This window comes from Oncorhynchus clarkii, unplaced genomic scaffold (assembly GCF_045791955.1).
Source record: "Oncorhynchus clarkii lewisi isolate Uvic-CL-2024 unplaced genomic scaffold, UVic_Ocla_1.0 unplaced_contig_616_pilon_pilon, whole genome shotgun sequence".
Lineage (NCBI taxonomy): Eukaryota > Metazoa > Chordata > Actinopteri > Salmoniformes > Salmonidae > Oncorhynchus > Oncorhynchus clarkii.
Window position 1 is genome coordinate 64,920 of NW_027258246.1, and position 25,653 is coordinate 90,572.

At 42.9% G+C, this 25,653-nt stretch overlaps 3 protein-coding genes across 6 annotated transcripts in view; all 3 read right to left on the bottom strand.

Moving 5' to 3' along the window:
* Positions 1-5,995, bottom strand: part of LOC139396241 (mitochondrial Rho GTPase 1-A) — a 52,074-nt gene extending 46,079 nt beyond the window's left edge. For all 4 annotated transcript variants that reach the window (XR_011630746.1, XM_071143386.1, XM_071143384.1 and 1 more), the window contains exons 1-6: positions 5,575-5,995; positions 2,767-2,907; positions 2,479-2,522; positions 2,334-2,387; positions 2,090-2,142; positions 325-433 (exon numbers count right to left, since the gene is read on the bottom strand). Coding sequence is in view for 3 of the 4 variants with exons in the window: in XM_071143386.1 (XP_070999487.1) it covers positions 325-433; positions 2,090-2,142; positions 2,334-2,387; positions 2,479-2,522; positions 2,767-2,907; positions 5,575-5,611 (438 nt within the window). In the remaining variant the exon portion in view is untranslated. The remainder of the gene's footprint in view (positions 1-324; positions 434-2,089; positions 2,143-2,333; positions 2,388-2,478; positions 2,523-2,766; positions 2,908-5,574) is intronic.
* A 1,442-nt stretch (positions 5,996-7,437) lies between these two features.
* On the bottom strand, positions 7,438-16,905 carry LOC139396243 (arf-GAP with dual PH domain-containing protein 2-like). The gene is made up of 11 exons (XM_071143387.1): positions 16,679-16,905; positions 13,847-13,977; positions 13,425-13,516; positions 12,933-13,021; positions 12,352-12,464; positions 9,817-9,966; positions 9,316-9,399; positions 8,582-8,644; positions 8,377-8,454; positions 7,998-8,226; positions 7,438-7,692 (listed from the first exon to the last, which is right to left on the bottom strand). The coding sequence occupies exons 1-11, from the start codon at positions 16,764-16,766 to the stop codon at positions 7,664-7,666; spliced, it is 1,146 nt and encodes a 381-aa protein (XP_070999488.1). The 5' UTR covers positions 16,767-16,905; the 3' UTR covers positions 7,438-7,663.
* An 83-nt stretch (positions 16,906-16,988) lies between these two features.
* LOC139396246 (ATPase family AAA domain-containing protein 5-like) lies at positions 16,989-25,554 on the bottom strand (the record flags this gene model as incomplete). Its single annotated transcript, XM_071143390.1, has 7 exons — positions 16,989-18,006; positions 22,786-22,941; positions 23,218-24,227; positions 24,421-24,584; positions 24,680-24,869; positions 25,107-25,171; positions 25,311-25,554. Coding segments are annotated over 7 exons (1,908 nt in total), but the record flags the coding sequence as incomplete, so codon positions are not given.
* Between the last annotated feature and the right edge of the window lie 99 nt (positions 25,555-25,653).

Genomic DNA, 25,653 nt, shown 5'->3' on the forward strand with positions numbered 1-25,653 from the left:
CCCAGGGCCAGCAGACAACCTACATCACAAGATCAATGCATCAATTAGATTTTTAATGCCGTTTTCAGCTGTTGGGATTTCAGAACCGGGATAGAATATGAAACCATTGTTGATCAAAGTTCTGCAGGCCTGAATTCAATTAATCAGATGATCAGAGACCCTTAAAATACATTTCTAGTAGTTCAATACCATTTTGATTGAGCCTCAACGCAAGTGTAACACAACAACTTTCATTAGCCTAGCTATATGGTCATTCTCAATGTACTCTTGCTAGGCACTCAAAATGGAGGCGGTAAACAGAGTCACCAGTCAGTGTTCTCTTACCTCCACGCAGGTCTCAATGTCAGAGTACTGGTTCATGATGGGCAGGATGGTCTCCATACTGCTGTGTTCTACCAGGTCTGACTTATTCCCCACCAGGATCAGTGGTACCCTGCAACAACATCATACATGATCTTATATGGGGCGGCAGGGAAGCCTAGTGGTTAGAGCGTTGGACTAGTAACCGAAAGGTTGCAAGTTCATATCCCCGAGCTGACAAAGTACAAATCTGTCGTTCTGCCCCTGAACAGGCAGTTAACCCACCGTCATTGAAAATGTATCCATTCATTCAAAAGGAAGGTGAATTTCATTGTCATTACCATTGGAGGAGAAAGGCAGTTAGGGCTCTGAGAAAACAATCATGAGAATTCATTGTCTGAGAATGTCTCAAAAAGGAATATTTTGTCCTCAGGGGTCCAATAGATTGTCAGTGTCACCTAACAGATCAAACCTTCAAACTACAGTATGTTATACTAAACTCTAACAGTAATCCAGGCAGACTTAGCCTTGACACCGGATCCTATTAAAGAAATCCAGGCTCAATCCAAGACGTTATCTGGCTGTCTGCCGGAACACACAAAGCAGAATTAACACTATGGTCCTTTAAAACCTACTGTATGTAAAATGCAGTGTTCTATATGGAAAATAAACATGTGATTCTAGGTGACAACATAAGGCTAAAAACATTAGGACAGTTTTCCTCAGAGAATATAGTCCGCTCCATGTTTTGTTCCCTTGCCACGATACCTCAGAGTATCGTGATACTGGTATTGTGACAACCCTAAAATCAATGTTGTTTGGCTGTCTGCTGCTATACAAACACTCAACATACTGTATAATGGTAGATTAAATCAATGTTGTCTGGCTGTCTGCAATTCAACTTACAGCTAAGAGGTGACAACAATGTCCATGACCTTCTGCTTCCCATATGGAAAACTGAAAACTGTCTTTTTTTCATTTGACCCCTTTTTCCTCCCCAATTTCATTGTATCCTAATTGGAAGTTACAGTCTTGTCTCGTCGCTGCAACTCCAGTACGGACTAGGAAGAGGCAAAGGTCGAGAGCCGTGCGTCCTACAAAACAGGACCCAACCAAGCCGCACTGCTTCTTGACACAATGCCCACTTAACCCGGAAGCCAGTCACACCAATGTGTCGGAGGAAACACACCGTACACCTGGTGATCTTGTCAGCGTGCACTGCGCACCGGCCCGCCACAGGAGTCGCTAGAGCGCGATGGGACAAGGACATCCATTCCAGCCAAACCCTCCCTAACCCGGACGACGCTGGGCCAATTGTGCCCCGTCCCATGGGTCTCCCGGTCCTGGTCGGCTGCGACAGAGCCTGGACTCTAACCAGGATCTCTAGTGGCACAGCGATGCAGTAGACCACTGCACCACTCAGGAGGCCGTATCACACAGTATTACATTACATAGCCATTAGTCATTCAGTAACCTTTCCTCTATTATCACATTGATATGGAGATACACAAACAGGTACAAGGTAGTGTACTTTCCCTTGTCTATGACATAACTGGTCCATATAGCAGGCTGGTCTTATAATGAATGGCATGTCATTGAAATGACTTGACACCCGTTTCAATCTACTAAGTGAAATGTGGCAAAGCTGTCAAAAACTACACCAGCACTTTAGGTGTTGGTGCAGTCATTTCCAAATGCACCGGGGATTTAGTAACAGACTGTATACCCCCACTGTCCCTGACCAAGGGGACACACACACACACACACCACAAGCACACTACACACACACCTGCTATCCTTGTCCGTCCTGTCGTTTATGAGGGGAATCCAATGACTTGTCACCTAGAAGAGAGAAAACACGTATCAAACCCTGTTACAGCTGCACTGCCAAAACTCAGAACACAGGCCTGCCCTGCGCTCTCTTTAATTCAATATGGCCGACATGGTGAACAGAGTTAACAACGTGTAGGCAGTGCGCTGTTACTAAATCAAGACATAAAATGTCAGAGAGAATGCTTGGTTTATAAACTGACCTTCTCAATGGACTTCTTGTTGTTGACTGAGTAAACTATGCAAATAACATTTGCCTGTAAAAAAGAGAGAATGTTATTCTACCTTGGTGGGGATAGATGTTTACTTTATGGGGATAATACAGGGTTAAAATGGTATCCTACCAACCTTTGATATTTCTTGATACAACTGCTCGTCTGACTGTTCTGCTTCTAGACACAAGACAACAACATCAAAGACAGTATGATATTGTCTTGTCAATCTGACACGTCTCCTACTCCACTGTCGTAAGTACTGTCAGTAGAGCACAGTTTCCAGCCATAACATGCATTGACTGAATCCCAGTTCCGAAAAATAATAGTCTGTCTGTAGGGGCAGTCTAGTAACACTGAACAGTGTTCAGCATTAAACATTCAGTATTTATTGACGTTCAGGCTGTATGGTCTGTGGAGTTACCTGAGTAGTCCACTATGTGTGTGGGGACTCTCTCTGGAGTTACGTCTGCTGGGATGGTGATCTCCTCTGCTCGAAGGGGAACGTCGTCAGGGAACTCCTCGCTGACCAGTGACATGATCAGAGACGTCTTCCCCACTTTGGCTGTGGAGACGAGAGGACAAGTGTGTGAGTCAGACAGAAGCATCAGTGTGTGATTGCAATCAGGATAGCCTGATTCCAGATCTATTTGTGCTGTCTTGCCAACTCCTATGGTCATGTGACAATGACAGTGACAATGACCATAGGAGTTGGCGAGACGGCACAAACAGATCTGGAACCAGGCTACAATGAGGAGATACTCCCTGTGATGGGAGACATCATCAATTGAGCTTTAGTGTCACCTCTCAACATTGTACCATTCAATGTGCAGGTTTCAAGGTAATGTCACGTGGACAAGTACAGTGCCATGCTGTTCTTTGCCAGCTCTAACCCCAACAATGCAGTAATCAATATCAATGTTGAACAAAAACGAACAAGGTGGAGCAAAAACATGAGAAATAGAAATAAGAACATGAAGTAAGTATGCTATATACATGGTCAGTTCCAATAGCATATTTACAATGTGCAGAGATACTGATAGGGGTATATATGTATAGGGGTAAGGTGACTAAGCATCAGGAAATATGATAAAAAGAGTAGCATATATGATGAATGTATGTGAGTGCGTGTGCGTAGAGTCAGTATAAATATTTGCAGCCCCAGGGATGTGGATGGGGGAGTGCTCGCCCCCTCCCCCGTTTCCTGTAGTCCAAGATCAGCTCCTTGGTCTTACTGACGTTGAGGGAAAGGTTGTTGCTCCGGGACCACACTGTCATGTAACTGACATCCTCCCTGTAGGCTGTCTTATCGTCGCTGGTGATCAGGCCTACCACCATCGTGCCGTCAGCAAACTTGGTGTTGGAGTCATGTGCAGAGTACAGGACGGAACTAATCGCACACACCCCTGTGGGGACCCCGTGTTGAGGGTCAGCGTGGTGGAGGTGATGTTGCCTACCCTCACCACCTGGGAGTGGCCCGTCAGGAAGTCCAGGATCCAGTTGCAGAGGGAAGTGTTCAGTCCCAGGGTCCTAAGCTTGGTGACGAGTTTGGAGGTGACAAAGGTGTTGAACGCTGAGCTGTAGTCAATGAACAGCATTCTCACATAGATATTCCTCTTATCTAGGTGGGTGAAGGCAGTGTAGAATGAATTTGAGATTGTGTCGGCTACGGCTCTGCATACATTACAGACTGTTAGACTGATGTGTTGAGTGACTGAAGTGTGAAGATAAGAGCAGCTGGCAAGCATGAACAGGGACTAGTTAAGTGTTGGAGTGTCTTATTAAATTCCATGACTTGATTGAATCCAGCACCATAGAGCACAGCCAGAGGACACAGGGCTGCAGATACTGCACAGAGAGTTGCAGTTCTGATATGGTGCACAGCCAGAGGACACAGGGCTGCAGATACTGCACAGAGAGTTGCAGTTCTGATACGTTTCAACATGCATCCTTTTTTCCTACCATAACCATTGATCTAACGCCAATGGAGGGGTTTTATCAAGCCGGGTTCAATTAGCCTGCAGTAGCTTATTATGTTGAGTCAGATCAGTGAATGGGCTCCTGCTTCAAGGGCGGTAGGACAGTTCACCAAGTTCAAGAACAGGGGCAGCCTCTGCAGGTGCATGGAAAGGACTTGTATCTATGGACACTTGAGCTGTGTTTACAGTCTGGCTGCCCAATTCTGATCCTTTTAGACTACTACTTGGTCTTTTGACCAAACAGTTCAGCTCCTTTTCCAGTAATTGTGAAAAAGATCAGTAGTGGGCTGTCTGTGTAAATGCATCCTTGGTTGCTGAGTGATATCACCAACGTTAGCATACACACATACGGTTTTGGCTGCCCTCTCAAGGGACCTGTCAGCAACGCCAAAGAGAATGTGTCAATGTAGGTCAGCCAGCCAGTTGCATCTGATAAACAGATGTGAGTGAAGAACACAGGGCAGAAAGGAGGACAACCAGCATGTTGTCACAAGTTCCTTTAAAGGTCTCAGTTCTATCACATTCTACCCAGTTTACCAATGTGATCATTGACAATAGTCGCTCTCAAAAAAAATGTCAATGACATAGCTTAAAAATATATGCATTGTGGATATGGGAGAAGATGAATGTAAATTAAATAGGGCCCTAATTTGCAAAGTGCACTAGATGTGGCAATGGGGATTTGGGAGAAGTGTATTGTGGAGGCCAAAAGTTGCAATGTGGCCAAATGGCTAAAATACACAAATCTGAGCAGAACATGATTTCTACTGGTTCCATGGAATGTCAAGCTGACAGTGTGCACGAGGACAGATCGATAGTGCAAAGCGCGTGCAAGGTTGAGTGAGTGTTCTATTGATACGATCCTAACCTACATTACAAGCTAACTAGTTAATTACTGTGGCTAGAAGTTACACCAAACATACTTTAAATAACTACAGCTACTGTGTGCGTATTACTAAGTGAACGACCCAACAGTCTTTATTAACTAGCCATTCACATTTGACTGCGGCATTTGCTAGTTAGCGAGGTATGTTGTTGGCTTAACTTCTTCACAATGTCAATGAATCAGTTCGATGCAATGGTATTCTTAGTTGTGCGGTCATACAAGTACAAAACACAACCTAGGTGTACATTCGTATATACCCTGTATTTTGATTAATTGAATGTATTCGCGGAGTTAAGCTAGCTAGCATGCTAGCTAATTACTGTGTAGGCATCAAGCGCCAGCTATATTTAATGAATCAGCCACTTACGTTCCCCCACGAGTAATATCCTCACGTCCTTCCTCATATTTGCAACTGTTTTTTTAATTCACAAATCAAAAGTCTTTGTTCTTTCATAAATATCATATATTCTTTGATGCCGCCCTACAGCAGTTTATCTAATGCCAGGCCTGCGCAGTTTAGACTGCGCTGTCAAACTGTGGTCGGCGCCTATTTCTTTGTAGGACAAAACGGACGGAGGAATTTATCCGTTAATTTGTTATATTTTCTCTCGCTTCTTGTACAATTGAAGTTCCACGCTCAACAGCGATACACATTTTTGTAAATTACATAATTGTTTAAAACGCTATATTCCTTTATTTTCTGTACTTTCATGACATTTTGCACGAAATATTTCAGACGCACGCCTCCTCCAGCTGACCTCCAATACCCGGCAACTACGGCAAGCAGTAGCAGACAAACGCTGTCGAAACATACTAGACAACGCATCTGCTACCCTCTAGCGCTCATGTGGTGACATTGGCTTGGAATTCAAATGTAGTGGCTTGATTTGATTGTATTGTGAAATGATAAAGGAGGCAGGGATTCAATTGCTCTCAACTCAGAAGACGCTGAGGGCTCGAATTGAGGGGGTATGTGAGGGTATGGCATACCCTTTGTGAAAGGAAAGGGCTAAAAACATACCCTTCTAATACATAGTTGTTATATTATCACAGTTGGTATTAGATATTATTCCAGTTGATATTAATTTTATAACATGTACGCACACTCACACACGTACACGTTTACTTTCTCATAGCAACAGAATTTACCTGGTTTCACACATAAAACAAGTGCACACAACTCACATAAAACGGGACACACAACTCTGCCATTTTAATAGGTAAGGTTTGAGAATAACAATTTTACCTTCCATGCCGAGCAAGGCATCTAGTATTTGTCCATCATTTGTGGTGAGACAGTACTGCCCCAATTCATTTTTCAATAATTCCAGTAGAACCATGTATCTGCATTGTAAATAAACAACCCACAGTCCTAGACATTGTCCTCCAAGAAGTAATATATTTAGAGGCCTGCTGTCACTAAGGGGGATACATTCAATGCAGTGATACTGGAAGTTTTCTTATATACTGAACAAAAATAGAAACACAACATGTAAAGTGTTGGTCCCATGTTGCATGAGCTGAAATAAAAGATCCCAGAAATGTTCCAGATGCACCAAAAAATGTATTTCTCTAAAATGTTAGGACCACCACATTCTGCTTCTTCATCTGGGGGATCATCTGAGCCCATCCCCACCCGGATAGCTGATGAAACTGTGGGTTTGCAAAACTGAAGAATTTCGGCACAAACTTGCCAGAAACGGTCTCAGGGAAGCTCAACGTTGTGAATAGAGTGCCCCATCATGGCGGTGGGGTTATGATTTGGGAAGGCATAAAGCTACGGAAAATGAACACAATTGCATTTTATTGATGGCAATTTGACTCCATAGAGACTCCGTGACGAGATCCTGTCGTGACCATTGTCGTGCCATTCATCAGCCGCCATCACCTTAAGTTTCAGCCTGATTATGGACGGCCTCATGTCGCAAGGATCTGTACACAATTCCTGGAATCCAAAAAAATCACAGTTCTTCCATGGCTTGCATACTCACCAACCATGTCACTAATTGAGCATGTTTGGGATTGCTCTGGATCGACAGCGTGTTCCAGTTCCCGCCAGTATCCAGCAACTATTGAACAGCAGTGGGACAACATTCCACATGCCACAATCAACAGCCTGATCAACTTGCGAAGAGGATGTGTCACGCTGCATGAGGCATATAGTGGTCACACCAGATACTAACTGGTTTTCTGTATCTGTGACCAATAGATGCATATTTGTATTCCCAGTTGTGAAATCCATAGATTAGGTCAGAATTAATTTATTTCAACAGACTGATTTCCTTATTTAAACTGTAACTCAGTAAAATCTTTGAAATTGTTGCATGTTGTGTTTATGTATTTGTTCAGTGTAGATGAGTCTTCAGAGTGGGTTTTGCAGCCAATGTTGGTGGAATCTCTCTCGAAAGTCAGTGCTCTCTCGAAAGTCAACTCTTCCCTCGGCTCTCTCTCTAAAGTCAACTCTTCCCTCGGATGTTGGCTTCAGCTGAAACAAGACAAGCCAGAAAAGCGTATATTAGGTTATTCACCATATGGTGTATGAATATATACTATGTACAGTACGTGCATAGTGTGTATGTGTGTGTGTCAGGGGGTTTGTGGCACCTTCATTTGGGAGGACGGGCTCGTGGAATAGGCTGGAGCGGAATCAGTGGCATGGTATCAAATACATCAAACACATGGTTTCCATGTGTTTGATGCCATTCCATCCGCTCCGTTCTGCCCATTATTATGAGCCATCCTCCCCTCAGGAGTCTCCTGTGGTGTGAATACTGGTGACATGGCTCTTACTGGTGTAGTCCTGGGGCTGCATGGGTTTAGAGATGACCTCTCTGAGGGCCTCCACCCACTCTCTCTGTTCCCTCTCCTGCTCACACATGAAGACAAACTGGCGGTCCGGCGTGTCCACTGTGACTCCACACCTCCACCGGTTGCCTCTGGTCCTTTTGGGAATGCACTCGCTCACTGAGTAACCATTGGTCTCTGTGCCGATGAACACAACTCCCAGCTCCTCAGCATCCTGTAGTAAACAGACACACACAACATGTTGATAGTGTAGAGATTAGGATTCGAGGGATACACACAGGTACACAGCGAATACACACACACACACACACACACACACACACACACCGTTTTGAGATAATGAGGAGGTGAACTCCTTTCTTACCAGCTGGCTTTTGAAGTAAAGGAGCTTCCTGTCTTGGGAGTCCAAGATGAACCATCTCTTTTTGAACGTCTCCTTTTGCTTCCCAACAAATACACTTTATTGTCACAGTGTTCATAATGCGATTACATTGTAACAACCAGGTCACTTTACGTTTCTTCTATCCAATGTCATTATTTAGTATGATAATCACAAAGTAACTACCTACCATAGGACCTGTCTTCTCCATGTATCCTTCTTTGAGGTAGTTTCTGGTAATTCTAGTCCTCAACTGTCAGAATACACATAATGAAGAGGAATACAGTAGAAGTATTTATAAGCATCAATTCATTTATTGCTAATTGCAACAGTAGTTATTGATTGCTATGGTTGCTGAATATGTGCTTAGGCACTAGGAACCACTGTCTGTTCTTTAGGAAATATTTACATCTAAATGTACTGGTATTCTGCAACATAAAACCAAACCAATAGTTACTGGAAATACTATCTTGTGACACCCTCTCAAAATTGAAACGTGTTGAACTTCCTCTAATGCATTGATTCATTGAAGTCTGTCTTCACACGGCATAACAAAACCCTATAGTTTCACGTTTTATTAGTCGTATGTACAGGATACACGTGGTATAGACCGTCCAATGAAATGCTTACTTGCAAGTTCTTTCTCGACAATGCAACAACAATAAGAATAACAACATAAAGTAAATGGCTCAGTAGAATATAATAGACATTTTATCATAAGTATAATAATGGAATTTATAGTATATTTACACCCTAAAGTGAATGGTCTACAGGGGACAATAAAAATACCAAATTCATGTGGGGGAGACATTGGTAGCCTCTGATTTGACGGAAATAGAGATACTGTGCCGGTACAAACATGGTTGAAAAGAAGGGCATATACCAGAGAGAACTTTACTGAAATATAGTCTAACAAACACTTACTTCTTTATCACTTCCTGTGGGGTATGCTGTTTTCAGGTAGGCAAAGCGAGCAGCTCGAATGGCATTGAACCAGTTGACAATCTCCTGAGCAGGGAAGACTAGTAAGCTTTACACACTGATATACAGCATAATCTGCTACAGGGGGATGCCATAAAAACTATCTCCAACCAACTGTGAATACAAGCAGATCAACAAAGATCTCAGACAAAAATACTAACAAAGCTTGTTTTGCAAAGTTGTAAATATTTTAGCATGGCTTCTTGCTCACTTATCCACTTCCTCGTGTTTTGGATGAGGCCATGTGACGGCAAACGTCTTTCTCTTATCTCAACTGGTAGTACCAGGAGATCAGTTTGTGATTTATCCAACTCCTCTGTACTTTTCACTTTCATAACAAACATATGGCAGTTGTATAAAACACAGTGACAGATCTTTGATCACCAGGCTATACAAAAGCTACTCTTCTATAATAAAGAGCGAAATACAGAGAAAAATGCCCACCTCTCCACTTCCGTGGTAGACAAAAATACTTCTGGTGTGGCTGTCTTTCTGGTAGGTAATCTGCAGACCATGGGCGTGACCAATTTTCTCAGGTTGAAAGGTCACATTCACATCTTTGATGGAGATGAGCGCTTTGGGCCCTTTGGACGGCTGAGGGCGCAGAGTGATGATGTGTACAATGCAAGCCCAGTGAAAATTCAACAATGTGGCTTAACTATTTGTAAGCCTGACTTGAGAGAAAACTGAACATATGTCATAGTCAAATTATGTTAAGATGATTCACAAGTGAACCCCTGTAAATATTAGCAGAGCTATGACACTGAACTCTTTTCACCTTTCAGTAGACACATGTCCAGGAGGGGGTGTATTTGAGATGGGAGTATCTAGAATTGACAATTGATAAATGCCATTGGATGAGGTAATGTTTTGGTCCTAAGTGGTACCAAGAACGAGATAGGAACTTTATTTAGGAGACCAAACTGAACAATAATGTATAGCTAATGCTATCTACCTATGGGATACTCCTCTTTCAAGTAAAATCTTATTTGTGTAATGTTCCTAAGATCTGTTATTTGTCATGTGAGTTGAGATGGGTGTGTCTTGGCTATAATTGATACTAAGAACTGTTTTGTAAGCACTCTCAGAGAATTCATTTATAGACACTGAATTGATCTGAGAGTCACAGGGAAGCTCATATATCATTAAATATGGACTTTATAACATACTCTGACTTGTGTGTGGTTTGCTCTCTCAATGTTTAGTAATACAGGAAATGACCACGACAGGCACTGCACTCTTTTCACCTTTCAGTAGTCACACGTTCAAAGTACAGTGCCTTGCGAAAGTATTCGGCCCCCTTGAACTTTGCGACCTTTTGCCACATTTCAGGCTTCAAACATAAAGATATAAAACTGTATTTTTTTGTGAAGAATCAACAACAAGTGGGACACAATCATGAAGTGGAACGACATTTATTGGATATTTCAAACTTTTTTAACAAATCAAAAACTGAAAAATTGGGCGTGCAAAATTATTCAGCCCCCTTAAGTTAATACTTTGTAGCGCCACCTTTTGCTGCGATTACAGCTGTAAGTCGCTTGGGGTATGTCTCTATCAGTTTTGCACATCGAGAGACTGACATTTTTTCCCATTCCTCCTTGCAAAACAGCTCGAGCTCAGTGAGGTTGGATGGAGAGCATTTGTGAACAGCAGTTTTCAGTTCTTTCCACAGATTCTCAATTGGATTCAGGTCTGGACTTTGACTTGGCCATTCTAACACCTGGATATGTTTAGTTTTGAACCATTCCATTGTAGATTTTGCTTTATGTTTTGGATCATTGTCTTGTTGGAAGACAAATCTCCGTCCCAGTCTCAGGTCTTTTGCAGACTCCATCAGGTTTTCTTCCAGAATGGTCCTGTATTTGGCTCCATCCATCTTCCCGTCAATTTTAACCATCTTCCCTGTCCCTGCTGAAGAAAAGTAGGCCCAAACCATGATGCTGCCACCACCATGTTTGACAGTGGGGATGGTGTGTTCAGGGTGATGAGCTGTGTTGCTTTTACGCCAAACATAATGTTTTGCATTGTTGCCAAAAAGTTCAATTTTGGTTTCATCTGACCAGAGCACCTTCTTCCACATGTTTGGCGTGTCTCCCAGGTGGCTTGTGGCAAACTTTAAACAACACTTTTTATGGATATCTTTAAGAAATGGCTTTCTTCTTGCCACTCTTCCATAAAGGCCAGATTTGTGCAATATACGACTGATTGTTGTCCTATGGACAGAGTCTCCCACCTCAGCTGTAGATCTCTGCAATTCATCCAGAGTGATCATGGGCCTCTTGGCTGCATCTCTGATCAGTCTTCTCCTTGTATGAGCTGAAAGTTTAGAGGGACGGCCAGGTCTTGGTAGATTTGCAGTGGTCTGATACTCCTTCCATTTCAATATTATCGCTTGCACAGTGCTCCTTGGGATGTTTAAAGCTTGGGAAATATTTTTGTATCCAAATCCGGCTTTAAACTTCTTCACAACAGTATCTCGGACTTGCCTGGTGTGTTCCTTGTTCTTCATGATGCTCTCTGCGCTTTTAGCGGACCTCTGAGACTATCATAGTGCAGGTGCATTTATACGGAGACATGATTACACACAGGTGGATTGTATTTATCATCATTAGTCATTTAGGTCAACATTGGATCATTCAGAGATCCTCACTGAACTTCTGGAGAGAGTTTGCTGCACTGAAAGTAAAGGGGCTGAATAATTTTGCACGCCCAATTTTTCAGTTTTTGATTTGTTAAAAAAGGTGGAAAAATATCCAATAAATGTCGTTCCACTTCATGATTGTGTCCCACTTGTTGTTGATTCTTCACAAAAAAATACAGTTTTATATCTTTATGTTTGAAGCCTGAAATGTGGCAAAAGGTCGCAAAGTTCAAGGGGGCCGAATACTTTCGCAAGGCACTGTATGTGACCATTAACAGTTTAGAAATTTGGCCGTGCAGAAAAGCTACCCAGCATGTCAATGACCTCACACTTACATCCTCCTTGTTGAAGTAAACCAGGGTGAATTCCTTCTCAGACAGAACAAACTTCCTTCTCTGAAACTGTCCCTTCTCCTTCCCCTTCTTCCACAGCATCCCTTCATAGAAACCTGGAATGGACCCAAAGAAGTGTACTTTGTTACGTCTCCGTAACTCATCAATACATGTGGGTATGCCTTTCATGTGTCTGTGTGTGGTTTTCACTCAAGTGAACGATGCTCTGCTGTAGGTCCACAGAAGTGTCAGTGTGACAAGAATAGGTTTTTCTTGTCAGTGTACGATGAACAAACTACATTGACCTTGCAAAATGCCTCACTGTGGACAATATTTCAATGTATGTCATTTAGCAAACGCTTTTATCCAAACCGACCTACAATCATGCACGCATACATTTGTCATGTAGAGGTGGCCCTGGGAATCAAACCTACTATCCTGGCGTTTCAAGAGCCATGTTCTACCAACTGAGCTACAGAAGACCACAATTAAAATAATACAGAAATATAGAAGAAATGGCAGGGGTTCTCTGTGTTATAACATGTGATTTGAACGTCCACAGACAAGCAGTAAAGCCAGTTCACCTGTTGTGTAGGCCAGTGGGGGATACTTTGTCTCGCCGGTAAATTCCATCCTCTCATATTTTGCTCTTATCCACTGCTCCCTTAAGACGCTGGGGGTAAAAAGGATTAAATGTTCTACAGTTTCACAGGCTTATCGGATCCTTGAGTCCACAGTTTCTCCTGCATTGTTTTAGACAGGGTGAATAGAAACCCTAAGTATTGTCCATTGCATTTGTTTTTCTTAAACCTTCAAAAGACAAATAATTTTTCATTGGGAGGGAGAGACAACAATGGACTGACTGGTTAAATTATTTATAATTCCATTGTCAGAAGTTCCACTTCTTTATTTTTTTAAACAATACAATCCTTTCCTTTCCCTTCCTACATTGATGCGCAAAGTCAGCATCCTTCAACTTCCCTAAATCCTGCCATTCGTTTGTACAAAAACGAGTGCCCAGTGCCAAGAGCACTTGTCAGTGAAGTAGTGAAATTACCTGGGATGGCAATACTTACGCACAGTCTTCTTGCTGGGGCCGGTAGTAGAATGCTGGGACTGCTTTCTCATAGATGGCTCTGCCTGTGGCATTTCCATTGGTTTTCATGAACTTTGTACCCAAACAAACACCCCAAAAGAAGGAAATTGACAGAGGACATAAATACATTGTATTGATTAAGATTGCAAACCAAACCAGTACCCAAAGTGGTCCTCCAAGATGAGAACCAGGAGTGAAATTGACATGTAGTGGTCACAAAACCTGGTCTTGAAGAGATACTGGTTGTGAAGGCTTTTATTCCACCCCAGCACAAAGTTAATGATCATTTGTTGATGGATTGATCTGGTTAGTGTTGGGCTGGAACGAGACACCTGAACACCCTGTAAGATCTCCAGAACCAGGGTTGGTGTTGACCCCTGCTGTAAGAGATCCATTCATTACCTTCACTAGCTCGTCATCCCAGAAGTCGAGCCGTATAGATTTAACGCGGCTGATGTTGGACAGGTTGCGGTGCACTCCAGAGCAGTTCAGACACACAAATACACCCAGCTTATAGGACGCCCAGTCAGGATCTATACAGTGTATGCAGAGGACGGGAGGATCACCAGAAAGAGACAAGACTCAAGATCACTCAAAACTCATGGAAAAACAGATCAAAGAATGAATGACCATCTCTGTGTGGTGTCACTCAGCACTGAAAATCACAGATATCTTTCAAAATAGTCAAATGGTGCTCAGGCCAGTCCTGGTTATTCTGTCACCTAGGCAAGACAAAAATATCACTGCCCCTGTAAAACTAAAAATAGTACCAGTAAGCAAACTGATGTTGAAAATACGTATTTTCCAGATGTTGAAGTTAGGTTCTGAATGAAAGATGAAAAGACGTATTGTCCAGACGTTGAAGTTAGGTTCTGAATGAAAGATGAAAAGACGTATTGTCCGGACATTGAAATCCGGTTCCATTTTGGTTCTGAATTAATGTTAAAAATATATATTTTCCCAGAAGTTGAAAACACGTATTTTCCGGACATTTGAAATCAGGTTCATTTTCCGTTCGGAATTAAAGTTGAAAAGGGGCAGAACAACAGATTTGTACCTTGTCAGCTCGGGGATTTGAACTTGCAACCTTTCAGTTACTAGTCCAACGCTCCAAGCACTAGGCTACCCTGCCACTATGTCAACATCATTTATAGATGTCTATGTTTGGGCCAAATCAACGCTTATCCAGGCCAGATCAAAAACCAACGTCCGTGGAAATCAAGGCCGGGCTGGACTGCACCAAAAAACAACTGCTGGTCCGTGCTTACTGGGGTGTTGCCTACCCTGTCCACCTGCAACGTAATTTTATGAATGCCCATCCATGTGTTAGGCCCACCATTTGTAAAACAGGCTGTTGCATTTGCTTTATTAGTCCTGATTCCTGTGACTAATCAATTAGGCTATTTAAGCTCTAAATATCAGCTACCTAACGTTATCAGGAGATATCCTGAGCCTATTTGCAATGTGTTTACACCACAGGAGGTTGGTGGCACCTTAATTGGGGAGGATGGGGTTGTGGTAACGGTTGGAGCGAAATAGGTGGAATGGTATCAAATACAACAAACACACGGTTTCCATGTGTTTGATGCCATGCCATTCCATTTGCTCCATTCCAGCCATTATTGTGAGTCGTCCTCCCCTCAGCAGCCTCCACTGGTTTACACAGCAGGAAATGCAGAAGTATTTTATTTTTCACTATGATCAGCTCATCAAAAACAAACTTGAAACCACAGATCATGACAATTTAGCTCCTATGGTGAAAGTCCTGGACAGCAGTTGTAGCCTGATTATCCATTCCATATTTCCCATTTTAATTTGACCGGTCCTTTTTTTAGGATATTGTAATGAGCCTGTAAGGCCACCGAAACTCACATGTAGTTTGTTGACTCACAAACATTCGAGTACGATTATTTCCCATAAAATGATCAAATTGTAATTTACTTGGATGAACACAGTGCACCCAAGCACTAACCGGAAACACACAAGCGCCTCTCGAAAAACTCTCCCTCAGCATGCCCCAGCGTCATCATCACATACAGTAACTAATTTGCATAACATAGGCTGAGAGACGCTCGAATGTGTAAGCGCATTACAACGGTGTGTTCATAAATTAACTTTGGAGTGCCAGAGTGCACTCTGGGCGTTCGTAAATTCAAAGCATTGTCAGATTGTCTGTTCATAAATTCAGAGCGTTTCGCTCCCGGAGAGCACTGGCTGAGGAGTAGGGTTGATCCGAGCGTTCTGACCTCATAACTCAAGCTAACTTGGCTAGCTAGCCACTTCCAGACAAATGAGAGAACACCTCATTCTGGCAATTGTAAGGCTGTTTTCATGTTATCTAGAGCGTTGGCGACTAACTGTGCTGCTGGCAACAATTTAATAACTTGTTTTTGCCAACGTTTACTGACAACTGTCATATTCAACGTGTGTTGCGCGTTGGAAAATGCATGTTACTCTGCGCTCTGACACACAGACGAGAGTGCTCTGAAATGGGAGTAGATCGCCAGAGTGAATTTACGAACGCACCTAATACGTTGTTGGTTAACATGTCAGCACATTTTTTTATTTGATTGGGCGTCATTTAGTTAGGCTATTTGATCGGAAAAACCTGCATGATGTCTCACACTACATTGTCATAGCTTTTATCTCCTACCTGTGGGCTACAGAAAAGGTCACATACCATATACGCTACGATATCTGCTATATGATTTATGTTAATCATTTTTTTGGACGGAAAGTTGGTGGAGTATGGCAGTCTCTCCAACAGCACCCCAGAAAGGCGCGCTGGGAATAGACAAGCTAAATATTTTGCGCCCCTGCCTATAACAAAGTGGGCACTGCTTATCACAGGGCGGCATCAGCGCTCACCTAAAAAGCCCATATGACACTGGTTGAGAGAAATTGACATTGTTTTGGGGCTAGAATTACGTGAGGTTGGAGGTGCGTCTTGGTCAGTTTAGCGCAGAAAATGACACCCTCTTCAATCTTCCGCCATAAGCGGTCGCCTAATGAGCGGGCAAGCCTTGTAGGTAGAAGTTATTGTTGAGTAGTGAGAAAGCGATGTCTACATGACACACACAAGCATTTACCCTATACATGACTATTTAACACACCACACACATACAAGTCAGAACATGGGCTGAATTATTTAATGTGAAGAAATAGTACACTTGGCAACTTCATCCCGAACTCTTGAATTGGCTAGGATTTAAATGGAACTACATTGTCACTCACCCGGCGCGCTACAGTCTGCGCATTGGTTGTTTTCTGGCAGTTTCCCCAATTCCAGCAAAATCGTTTTGTTTCTGTCTTTGTTTGCCATTATTTTGCGAATATAAATCTGTATCGAATGTAGGAAATATTTTGGTTAAATATGAGTGTTGTAATTAGCCATTTACGTAACGAAATACAAATGTTGACGTTTCTGTGAGTTTGGACGAAAACTGGAACGTGTTACAGTACATAAGACCACGACGAACGTAAAATGCTTGTGATTTTTATTTTGTAACCTCCCACTACAGAAATGAAAACATGACGCGTGTGGTTTTGTTTGATACGCAGCGTCTGCGGCTTGTTACACGTGTCCTTTTTTATTTCCAAGTTTTATTACATTAATTTACCAAAAGATGTAAACAATACAAAAATATTTCATAATCACTTCTGTTACATTAGATTGTGTTGTGCTCAATCTAACCCGACTTGATTAATGTTGATATATTTAAAAAGACATCCTACCCAATGATTTACATATACACATCACTGATCCTTCCCTGCAATTAGATAATGAAGCCATTGTATTTCATGAGAGAATAACACTTTGGACTAGTAAAGTGTGTGGGATTTATATTATATGAACAGTAAAAAAGTGATATGAAGTGCTTGAACAGGATTGTGTTAATATTGTGTAGTTTGACAACAAAAACAGCCTTTTAAACTGACAATTTCTACAAGTATGTTATTCAAATCTTACAAATGATCTCTCAGCATATAACATTTGAATTTATTAGTTCATGAAACACTTTGCCAAATGCACAGCAGAATACAAAAACAGGCACATCTTCGTTAAAGCCACAACTATAAAATGTACTGATACACATTTACACACTCCCATTTTTATATTACAGTACAAATACATATTGAAGAGGTGAATAGTGTTTCAGCACTCTTCAAAGGGATCCATAATGAACCTCACTCCAGGTCCCAAGAGGGAATTGATCCGCAGATTTCTGGTCATTGACTTTTAGTAGCAATTTGAGGGGTCATATTCATTAGGGCACACCGTAGCAAAACGTTCTGCAATGGCATAAGAGAAAAAACTAGCCTTCTAATTCGACACTCTCAGGTAGTCAGTCCGTCCTTGTGTCAGATTTCTTCCATTCGGTACCTAATGGATTGCTTTCATACGGTCATCAAGCCTCAAATTGGGCGACCTGAATGTCCTTAAACCCCCTATTTGAGAAACACCAGTGCACTTCTCTCTAGTTCAAGGGAAGTCCTCTGCTAGGTATTGCAGAGTGTTCTTGGGAAGGCCCAGGTGAATGGCATCCAGGTAGTGGAGGAACCTAATGTGGGGGGGAGAAAGACATTTTCAAACTTTAGTCAAATTGTTTAGATAAGTGACATACTGTAGCTGGCATACTGGCATACTGTAGCATGTTCCTAAATGGCCTTCAGTGCAGCACACAGGGTTACTAGAATACATTACCAACTGTAAATCCATCTGGATAAGAGCATCTGCTAAATTACTAAAAAGTGATGTAAATGCGTATACAGTTGAAGTCAGACGTTTACATACACTTTAGCCAAATACATTTAAACTCAGTTTCACAATTCCTGACATTTAATCCTAGTAAAAATTCTCTGTCGTAGGTCAGTTAGGATCACCACATTATTTTAAGAATGTGAAATGTCAGAACAATAGAAAAGATAATGATTTATTTCAGCTTTTATTTCTTTCATTACATTCCCATTGGGTCAGAAGTTTACATACACTCAATTAGTATTTGGTAGCATTGCCTTTAAATTGTTTAACTTGGGTCAAACGTTTCAGGTAGCCTTCCACAAGCTTCCCACAATAAGTTGGGTGAATTTTGGCCCATTCCTCCTGACAGAGCTGGTGTAACTGAGTCAGGTTTGTAGGCCTCCTTGCTCGCACGCTTTTTCAGTTCTGCCCACACATTTTCTATGGGATTGAGTTCAGGACTTTGTGATGGCCACTCCAATACCTTTACTTTGTTGTCCTTAAGCCATTTTGTCATATCTTTGGAACTATGTTTGGGGTCATTGTTCATTTGGAAGACCCATTTGCGACCAAGCTTTAACTTCCTGACAGATGTCTTGAGATGTTGCTTCAATATATCCACATAATTTTCCTGCCTCATGATGCCATCTATTTTGTGAAGTGCACCAGTCCCTCTTGCATCAAAGCACCCCCACAACATGATGGTGCCACCCCCGTGCATCACGGTTGGGATGGTGTTCTTCGGCTTGCAAACCTCCCCCTTTTTCCTCCAAACTTAAATGGTCATTATGGTCAAACAGTTCTATTTTTGTTTCATCAGACCAGAGGACATTTCTCCAAAAAGTACCATCTTTGTCCCCATGTGCAGTCGCTGAGCGGCCTTTCAGGTTATGTTGATATAGGACTCGTTTTACTGTGGATACTTTTGTACCTGTTTCCTCCAGCATCTTCACAAGGTCCTTTGCTGTTGTTCTGGGATTGATTTGCACTTTTTGCACCAAAGTACATTCATCTCTAGGAGACAGAACGCATCTCCTTCCTGAGCGGTATGACGGCGGCGTGGTCCCATGGTGTTTATACTTGCGTACTATTGTTTGTACAGATGAACGTGGTACCTTCAGGCATTTGGAAATTGCTCCCAAGGATGAACCAGACTTGGAGGTCTCCAATTTTTTGTTTGATTTCTTTTGATTTTCCCATGATGTCAAGCAAAGAGGCACTGAGTTTGAAGGTAGGCCTTGAAATACATCCACAGGAAAACCTCAAATTGACTCAAATGACGTCAATTAGCCTATCAGAAGCTTCTAAAGCCATGACATCATTTTTGGGAATTTTCCAAGCTGTTTAAAGGCACAGTCAACTTAGTGTATGTAAACTTCTGACCCACTGGAATTATGATACAGTGAATTATAAGTGAAATAATCTGTATGTAAACAATTATTGGAAAAATTACTTGTGTCATGCACAAAGTAGATGTCCTAACCAACTTGCCAAAACTATAGTTTGTTAACAAGACATTTGTGGAGTGGTTTAAAAACAAGTTTTATTGACTCCAACCTAAGTGTATGTAAATGTCCGACTTCAACTGTATATTTATCCTATACACAACCTCACACCACAGACTTATCGACACGAGCTACAGAGAAAGCCATTCTGGGGGTGATTAGAAATGCACTAACCCACCACATAGACTAACATTTTACTTAAATTTTATTTTATTTTAATTTAACTAGACAAGTCCGTTAAGAAGAAATTCTTATTTACAATGACGGCCTACCCCGGACGATGCTGGGCCAATTGTGGGACTCCCAATCACGGCCAGATGTGATACGGCCTGGATTTGAACCAGGGATTGTAGTGACAACTCTTCCACTGAGATGCAGTGCCTTAGACCGCTGCGCCACTCGGGAGCCCCAAACAGATATCCTTCTACCCATTTCCACCCTCAGCTTAAACTACACGTAAGCGGTGCCACCGGGTACAATAGCAAACCCAAAGCACACAACCTTTCTTGTTGAGACTACATCTGTCCATCTATCATCCATCTCAAACTAAATGATTACAGTATTTTGTCAAGGTATCTGGATAAATTATTTTGAAGTGTGCGACAGCAGCTGGAGTTGTTCTCAGGAATCTAGATCTAATGGGAAAGCTTCCAATTCTTTGAGTGAGCATGAAGATAAGTGACCTCACTGACCTGTGGGTTTCTATGGAATTAACTAACAACTAGATTAAAATAACTACTGTCATTCTGAAACATACCTCAGACCCACAGCCTAGGGTATGAAACAGAAGTGAGGATGGAAACATGCATCACCGTCAATAATGGCTGATCCCTGGCTCCAACCCCACCCTCAGGGGTGTGATAAGCAAAAAACAAATATCCAATTCGTTATGGTAGAGTGGCCAGACTGAAGCCACTCCTCAGTAAAAAGGCACACGACGGCCTGCTATGAGTTTGCCAAAAGCTTCTAATAGACTCTCACACCATGAGACAAGATTCTCTGGTCTGATGAAACCAAGATTGAACTCTTTGGCCTGAATGCCAAGCGTCTGGAGGAAACCTGGCACCATCCCTACGGTGAAGCATGGTGGCAGCAGCATCATGCTGTGGAGATGTTTTTCACCGGCAGGGACTGGGAGACTAGTCAGGATCAAGGCAAAGATGAACGGAGCAAAAAACAGAGAGAGATCCTTGATGAAAACCTGCTCCAGAGCGCTCATGACCTCAGACTGTGGCGAAGGTTCACCTTTCAACAGGACAACAACCCTAAGCATCCAGCCAAGACAATGCAAGAGTGGCTTCAGGACAAGTCTCTGAATGTCCTTGAGTGGCCCAGCCAGAGCCCAGACTTGAACCCGATCGAACATCTCTGGAGAGACCTGAAAATAGCTGTGCAGGAACACTCCCCATCCAACCTGACAAAGCTTGAGAGGATCTGCAGAGAAGAAATGGGAGAAACTCCCCAAACACAGGTGTGCCAAGCATATAGTGTCATACCCAAGAAGACCTGAGGCTGTAATCTCTGCCATAAGGTTATTGAACAAGGTACTGAGTGAAGGGTCTGAATACTTATGTAAAGGTGTATTTATTTGTATACATTTGTAAAACAAAATGTTTTGCTTGATCATTATGGGGTATTGTGTGTAGATTGATGAGGGGAAAATATTTTTTCATACATTTTAGAATAAGGCTGTAACCTAACAAAATGTGGGAAAAGTCAAGGTGTCTGAATACCTTCCCAAAGGCATTGTATAAATATCAATGATTTAATAGTATTGGTTAGGCTGTCTTGTACACAGTATACAGACAAAAACTAAAAAGTATGTAATTATCAATCTATACTGAATGGAGAGCAGCTTGGTCTCTATATATCAATCTATACTGAATGGAGAGCAGCTTGGTCTCTATATATCAATCTATACTGAATGGAGAGCAGCTTGGTCTCTATATATCAATCTATACTGAATGGAGAGCAGCTTGGTCTCTATATATCAATCTATACTGAATGGAGAGCAGCTTGGTCTCTATATATCAATCTATACTGAATGGAGAGCAGCTTGGTCTCTATATATCAATCTATACTGAATGGAGAGACAAAAACTAAAAAGTATGTAATTATCAATCTATACTGAATGGAGAGCAGCTTGGTCTGGAGAGCAGCTTGGTCTAGATATCAATCTATACTGAATGGAGAGCAGCTTGGTCTCTAGATATCAATCTATACTGAATGGAGAGCAGCTTGGTCTCTAGATATCAATCTATACTGAATGGAGAGCAGCTTGGTCTCTAGATATCAATCTATACTGAATGGAGAGCAGCTTGGTCTCTAGATATCAATCTATACTGAATGGAGAGCAGCTTGGTCTCTAGATATCAATCTATACTGAATGGAGAGCAGCTTGGTCTCTAGATATCAATCTATACTGAATGGAGAGCAGTTTGGTCTCTAGATATCAATCTATACTGAATGGAGAGCAGCTTGGTCTCTAGATATCAATCTATACTGAATGGAGAGCAGTTTGGTCTCTAGATATCAATCTATACTGAATGGAGAGCAGCTTGGTCTCTAGATATCAATCTATACTGAATGGAGAGCAGCTTGGTCTCTAGATATCAATCTATACTGAATGGAGAGCAGTTTGGTCTCTAGATATCAATCTATACTGAATGGAGAGCAGTTTGGTCTCTAGATATCAATCTATACTGAATGGAGAGCAGCTTGGTCTCTAGATATCAATCTATACTGAATGGAGAGCAGTTTGGTCTCTAGATATCAATCTATACTGAATGGAGAGCAGTTTGGTCTCTAGATATCAATCTATACTGAATGGAGAGCAGCTTGGTCTCTATATATCAATCTATACTGAATGGAGAGCAGCTTGGTCTCTAGATATCAATCTATACTGAATGGAGAGCAGCTTGGTCTCTAGATATCAATCTATACAGAATGAGACAGATTTGAGGTGGTTCAAAGCTGGGTGTCCCCCTAAAACCCTGTTTAACTCTGATCCTGATTTCCACATCCACAACCTTTAACCTCTCACCTCCATTTAACCTTACTCCTGACCTCCGCACCTATAACCCCTGACCTCTCACCTGCGTTTAACCTTGAACTGCTCCTTGAGCGTCTCTGATCGGCAGATGGTCCGTAGGAAGGGAAGGAAGTCCAGGGCTGCAGCAGGTCTGTTACCCAGCGTCCCTGCCACTTGCCTGGGTAGAATGTCCATCACCTCCCTCCTCTTCTGGAGAACTCTGGAGGAACAACAGCAGCAAACAGGATAGGTTAGATTCCTTAAAATGCACTTTGTGACGACTTCTGATGAAGGGGCGTAATACATAAATACATATATCTACCAAATTAAACTTTTCTTTGAGATGTTGAATACTAAAATTCTACTCACTGATCAAATAATGAATTAATACATGAATACAATAATTTACATATAAATTATAAACTCAGTAAGCAATACCCTGTCAACTGATCATTATAAGCCATACAGTGAAGGACAAACAGACAAGACGACTCACTTTGGTTCACAGGGGCTGTCCTGGGTGAGTCTGAAGCCCCGTCTGTGCGGGGCCACAGGGAGTGTGAGCTCGTTCACAGCCTCCTTCCCCAGTTCCCCCTCTAGACCCTGAGCTGTACCCCACGCCTCCTCCACCCCAGCCCTGCACCTCTGGAAGCTCAGAGCCTCCACAGCAGCCTGGATCTCCCCCGCTCTCTCCCCCTCTACCCAGCTCCCTCCATGGCACTCCTCCCCGGACTCGTCATTCATCCCGTCTTTAATCTCGACTCTCAGGCCGAATGTCCTGTGTGTGTATCTGGCGCCACCTACAGGTGAGGTGTGGCGGCAAAGGGAGGAGTCCAGGAGGGACATGTGGTCGAGGAACTCTGCCAGAGAGCCCAGGCAGTGGGACACAGGCTCACTCTTCATCCTCTGCTCCGGGGTGAGCGGCACCCTCATCCTCACAGGGGGAGGGGCCTTCTCCTTTACCTCTTCCTCTCTGGCCTTCACAGATTCTAGTTCAACCTTGTTGCTGGTAGAATCGTCCTGACTGTCCTCCCCTTCCGTCTGTGTCTGAGGGGGGTTGGGAGGTGGTTTAGTGTGGAGGGAGAGGAAGGCGTCGTCGGAATCAGAGTCTGAGTGAAAGGGGTCCAGGTTCTCTCGGGTACCCAGCTGCTTCTTCTTCTTCTTCATTCTAGAGGACACCTTCACCGGGCTCCCGTCTGTCTCTGACCCCTCTGCCACCTGCTGGACCTTGGGGTGGGGCAGTGGATCAACCTCAGTCTGAAGTGGTAGTGGTGGATCAATCTCTGGCTTTATACTATTCATACTAGTGGCTACTTCCTGTGGATCAGCGCTGGACTCTTCCTGTGTCCGGTTGCTCACTTCCTGTGGCCGCCTGTGGGTTGTGACAGTGAAATGTGTGGTGGGTAGGGGAAGCAGGGCCTCCATGTTGGAGTAGAGCAGGTCCATTCCTCTCCTCTTGCTGGTGGTCAGCAGCTCCCAGCAACCTGGCTCCACTGTGGACTGGCTCTGAGGAGACAATAGATTGTGGTTAACCTTCAATACTTCCACACTAACTTACAGATAATAAAGTGACTGAGAAGGTGGTTTGACATAGGGATTGTAATTATGTGAGATCATACCACAAGAGACCGGTCAAAAATGATCTCGAGTGTCCTCTTAAGACAACAAGGAGGAAAGAGATGGACTTTTGACAACCAACCTTGAACAGATCCTGCATTTCCCTCTCTGGCTCTATGTTCAGCAGCCCCAGCATGCTCTCTGTGCAGCCTGTGTCACAGGGGGGCAGGGGTCCTGCTGGGGTCACCCCCTCACTCACCACAGAGCCACCTGCAGTTTCCTCTGTCTTTGGCTGGAGTTGTGTCACTGAATATGCAACATAAAAACAAAATTTATCACCATCAGTATTAATTGGCAATGTTGTTTATACAGTTATTTAGTGAACATTACTCTGTCCTCACCTGTGGGGGCTGAGTCTGGGAGGGGACGGGATAGCTTCCGCCCCCCTGTGGAGCGGCTCCAGAACTGCAGGTGCAGAAGGCTCTGGCGGATGTCACAACCGTTCAGGTGGAGCAGAGAGGAGACGTCGCGGGCGTCCGTACGCATGTTCTCAGCCAGGCACAGCAGCTGCAGGTAGCTCCCCACCTTCACCTGTATAGGAGAAAGAGAGGTGTTACAACCACACACACTCATGCACCTGTATGAAGGAGTTACACACTAACATACGCAAATGACAATACAAGTTTGCTATTATAAAATGAACATTCTTCCTGTGCAACTAGAAAGTATGCTTAAAATATACCTCCAACGTTACTCTGTTGAGTACATGACAACAAAACATCCAGCAAAAAAAAAAAAAAAAGGGTTGTAGTTTATTGGTTCTCTTACCACTGAGGGGGTTTTGAAATGGATCTCCTCAAAGTAGCCATCAAACATGGTACTGAAGGTGGGATCTAGGAGAGAAACAGGTTCAACTCACAGTGCATGTCACCTTCTGGTCTGTGCTATTCATTTGACACAGTGTACAAACCTACAACCATGGACCACAACTTAGTCTTCCAACCATGAAATGTGGATTGCTCCCCCACTCACCACTGGTGGTGAGGATCACCGGTCTCTTGGTGGTGGTCATGAACGTTTTGATGGCAGCCAGGAACCCAGAGTCGTCATCAAAGACGACATCCACCTCCTCAAAGAGAATGAGTGACGTGGCTGTCTTCTTGCTCTGCTCTTCACTGGAGGAGTCCTTGGTGATGGCTGCTGCTGCTGGTCTGTTCTGAGGCTCTTCAGTCTTACTGGGAACTCTCCTTGGCTTTACTGATCTTCTTGGGAACAGCTGGAAGAGAATAACACTGATATTTAGTTCTGACGTGTGTATGCAGACTAGACTAGGGTTTATGCAAAATAGTAACTGAAGGGAATAAAGCTTCCCTGC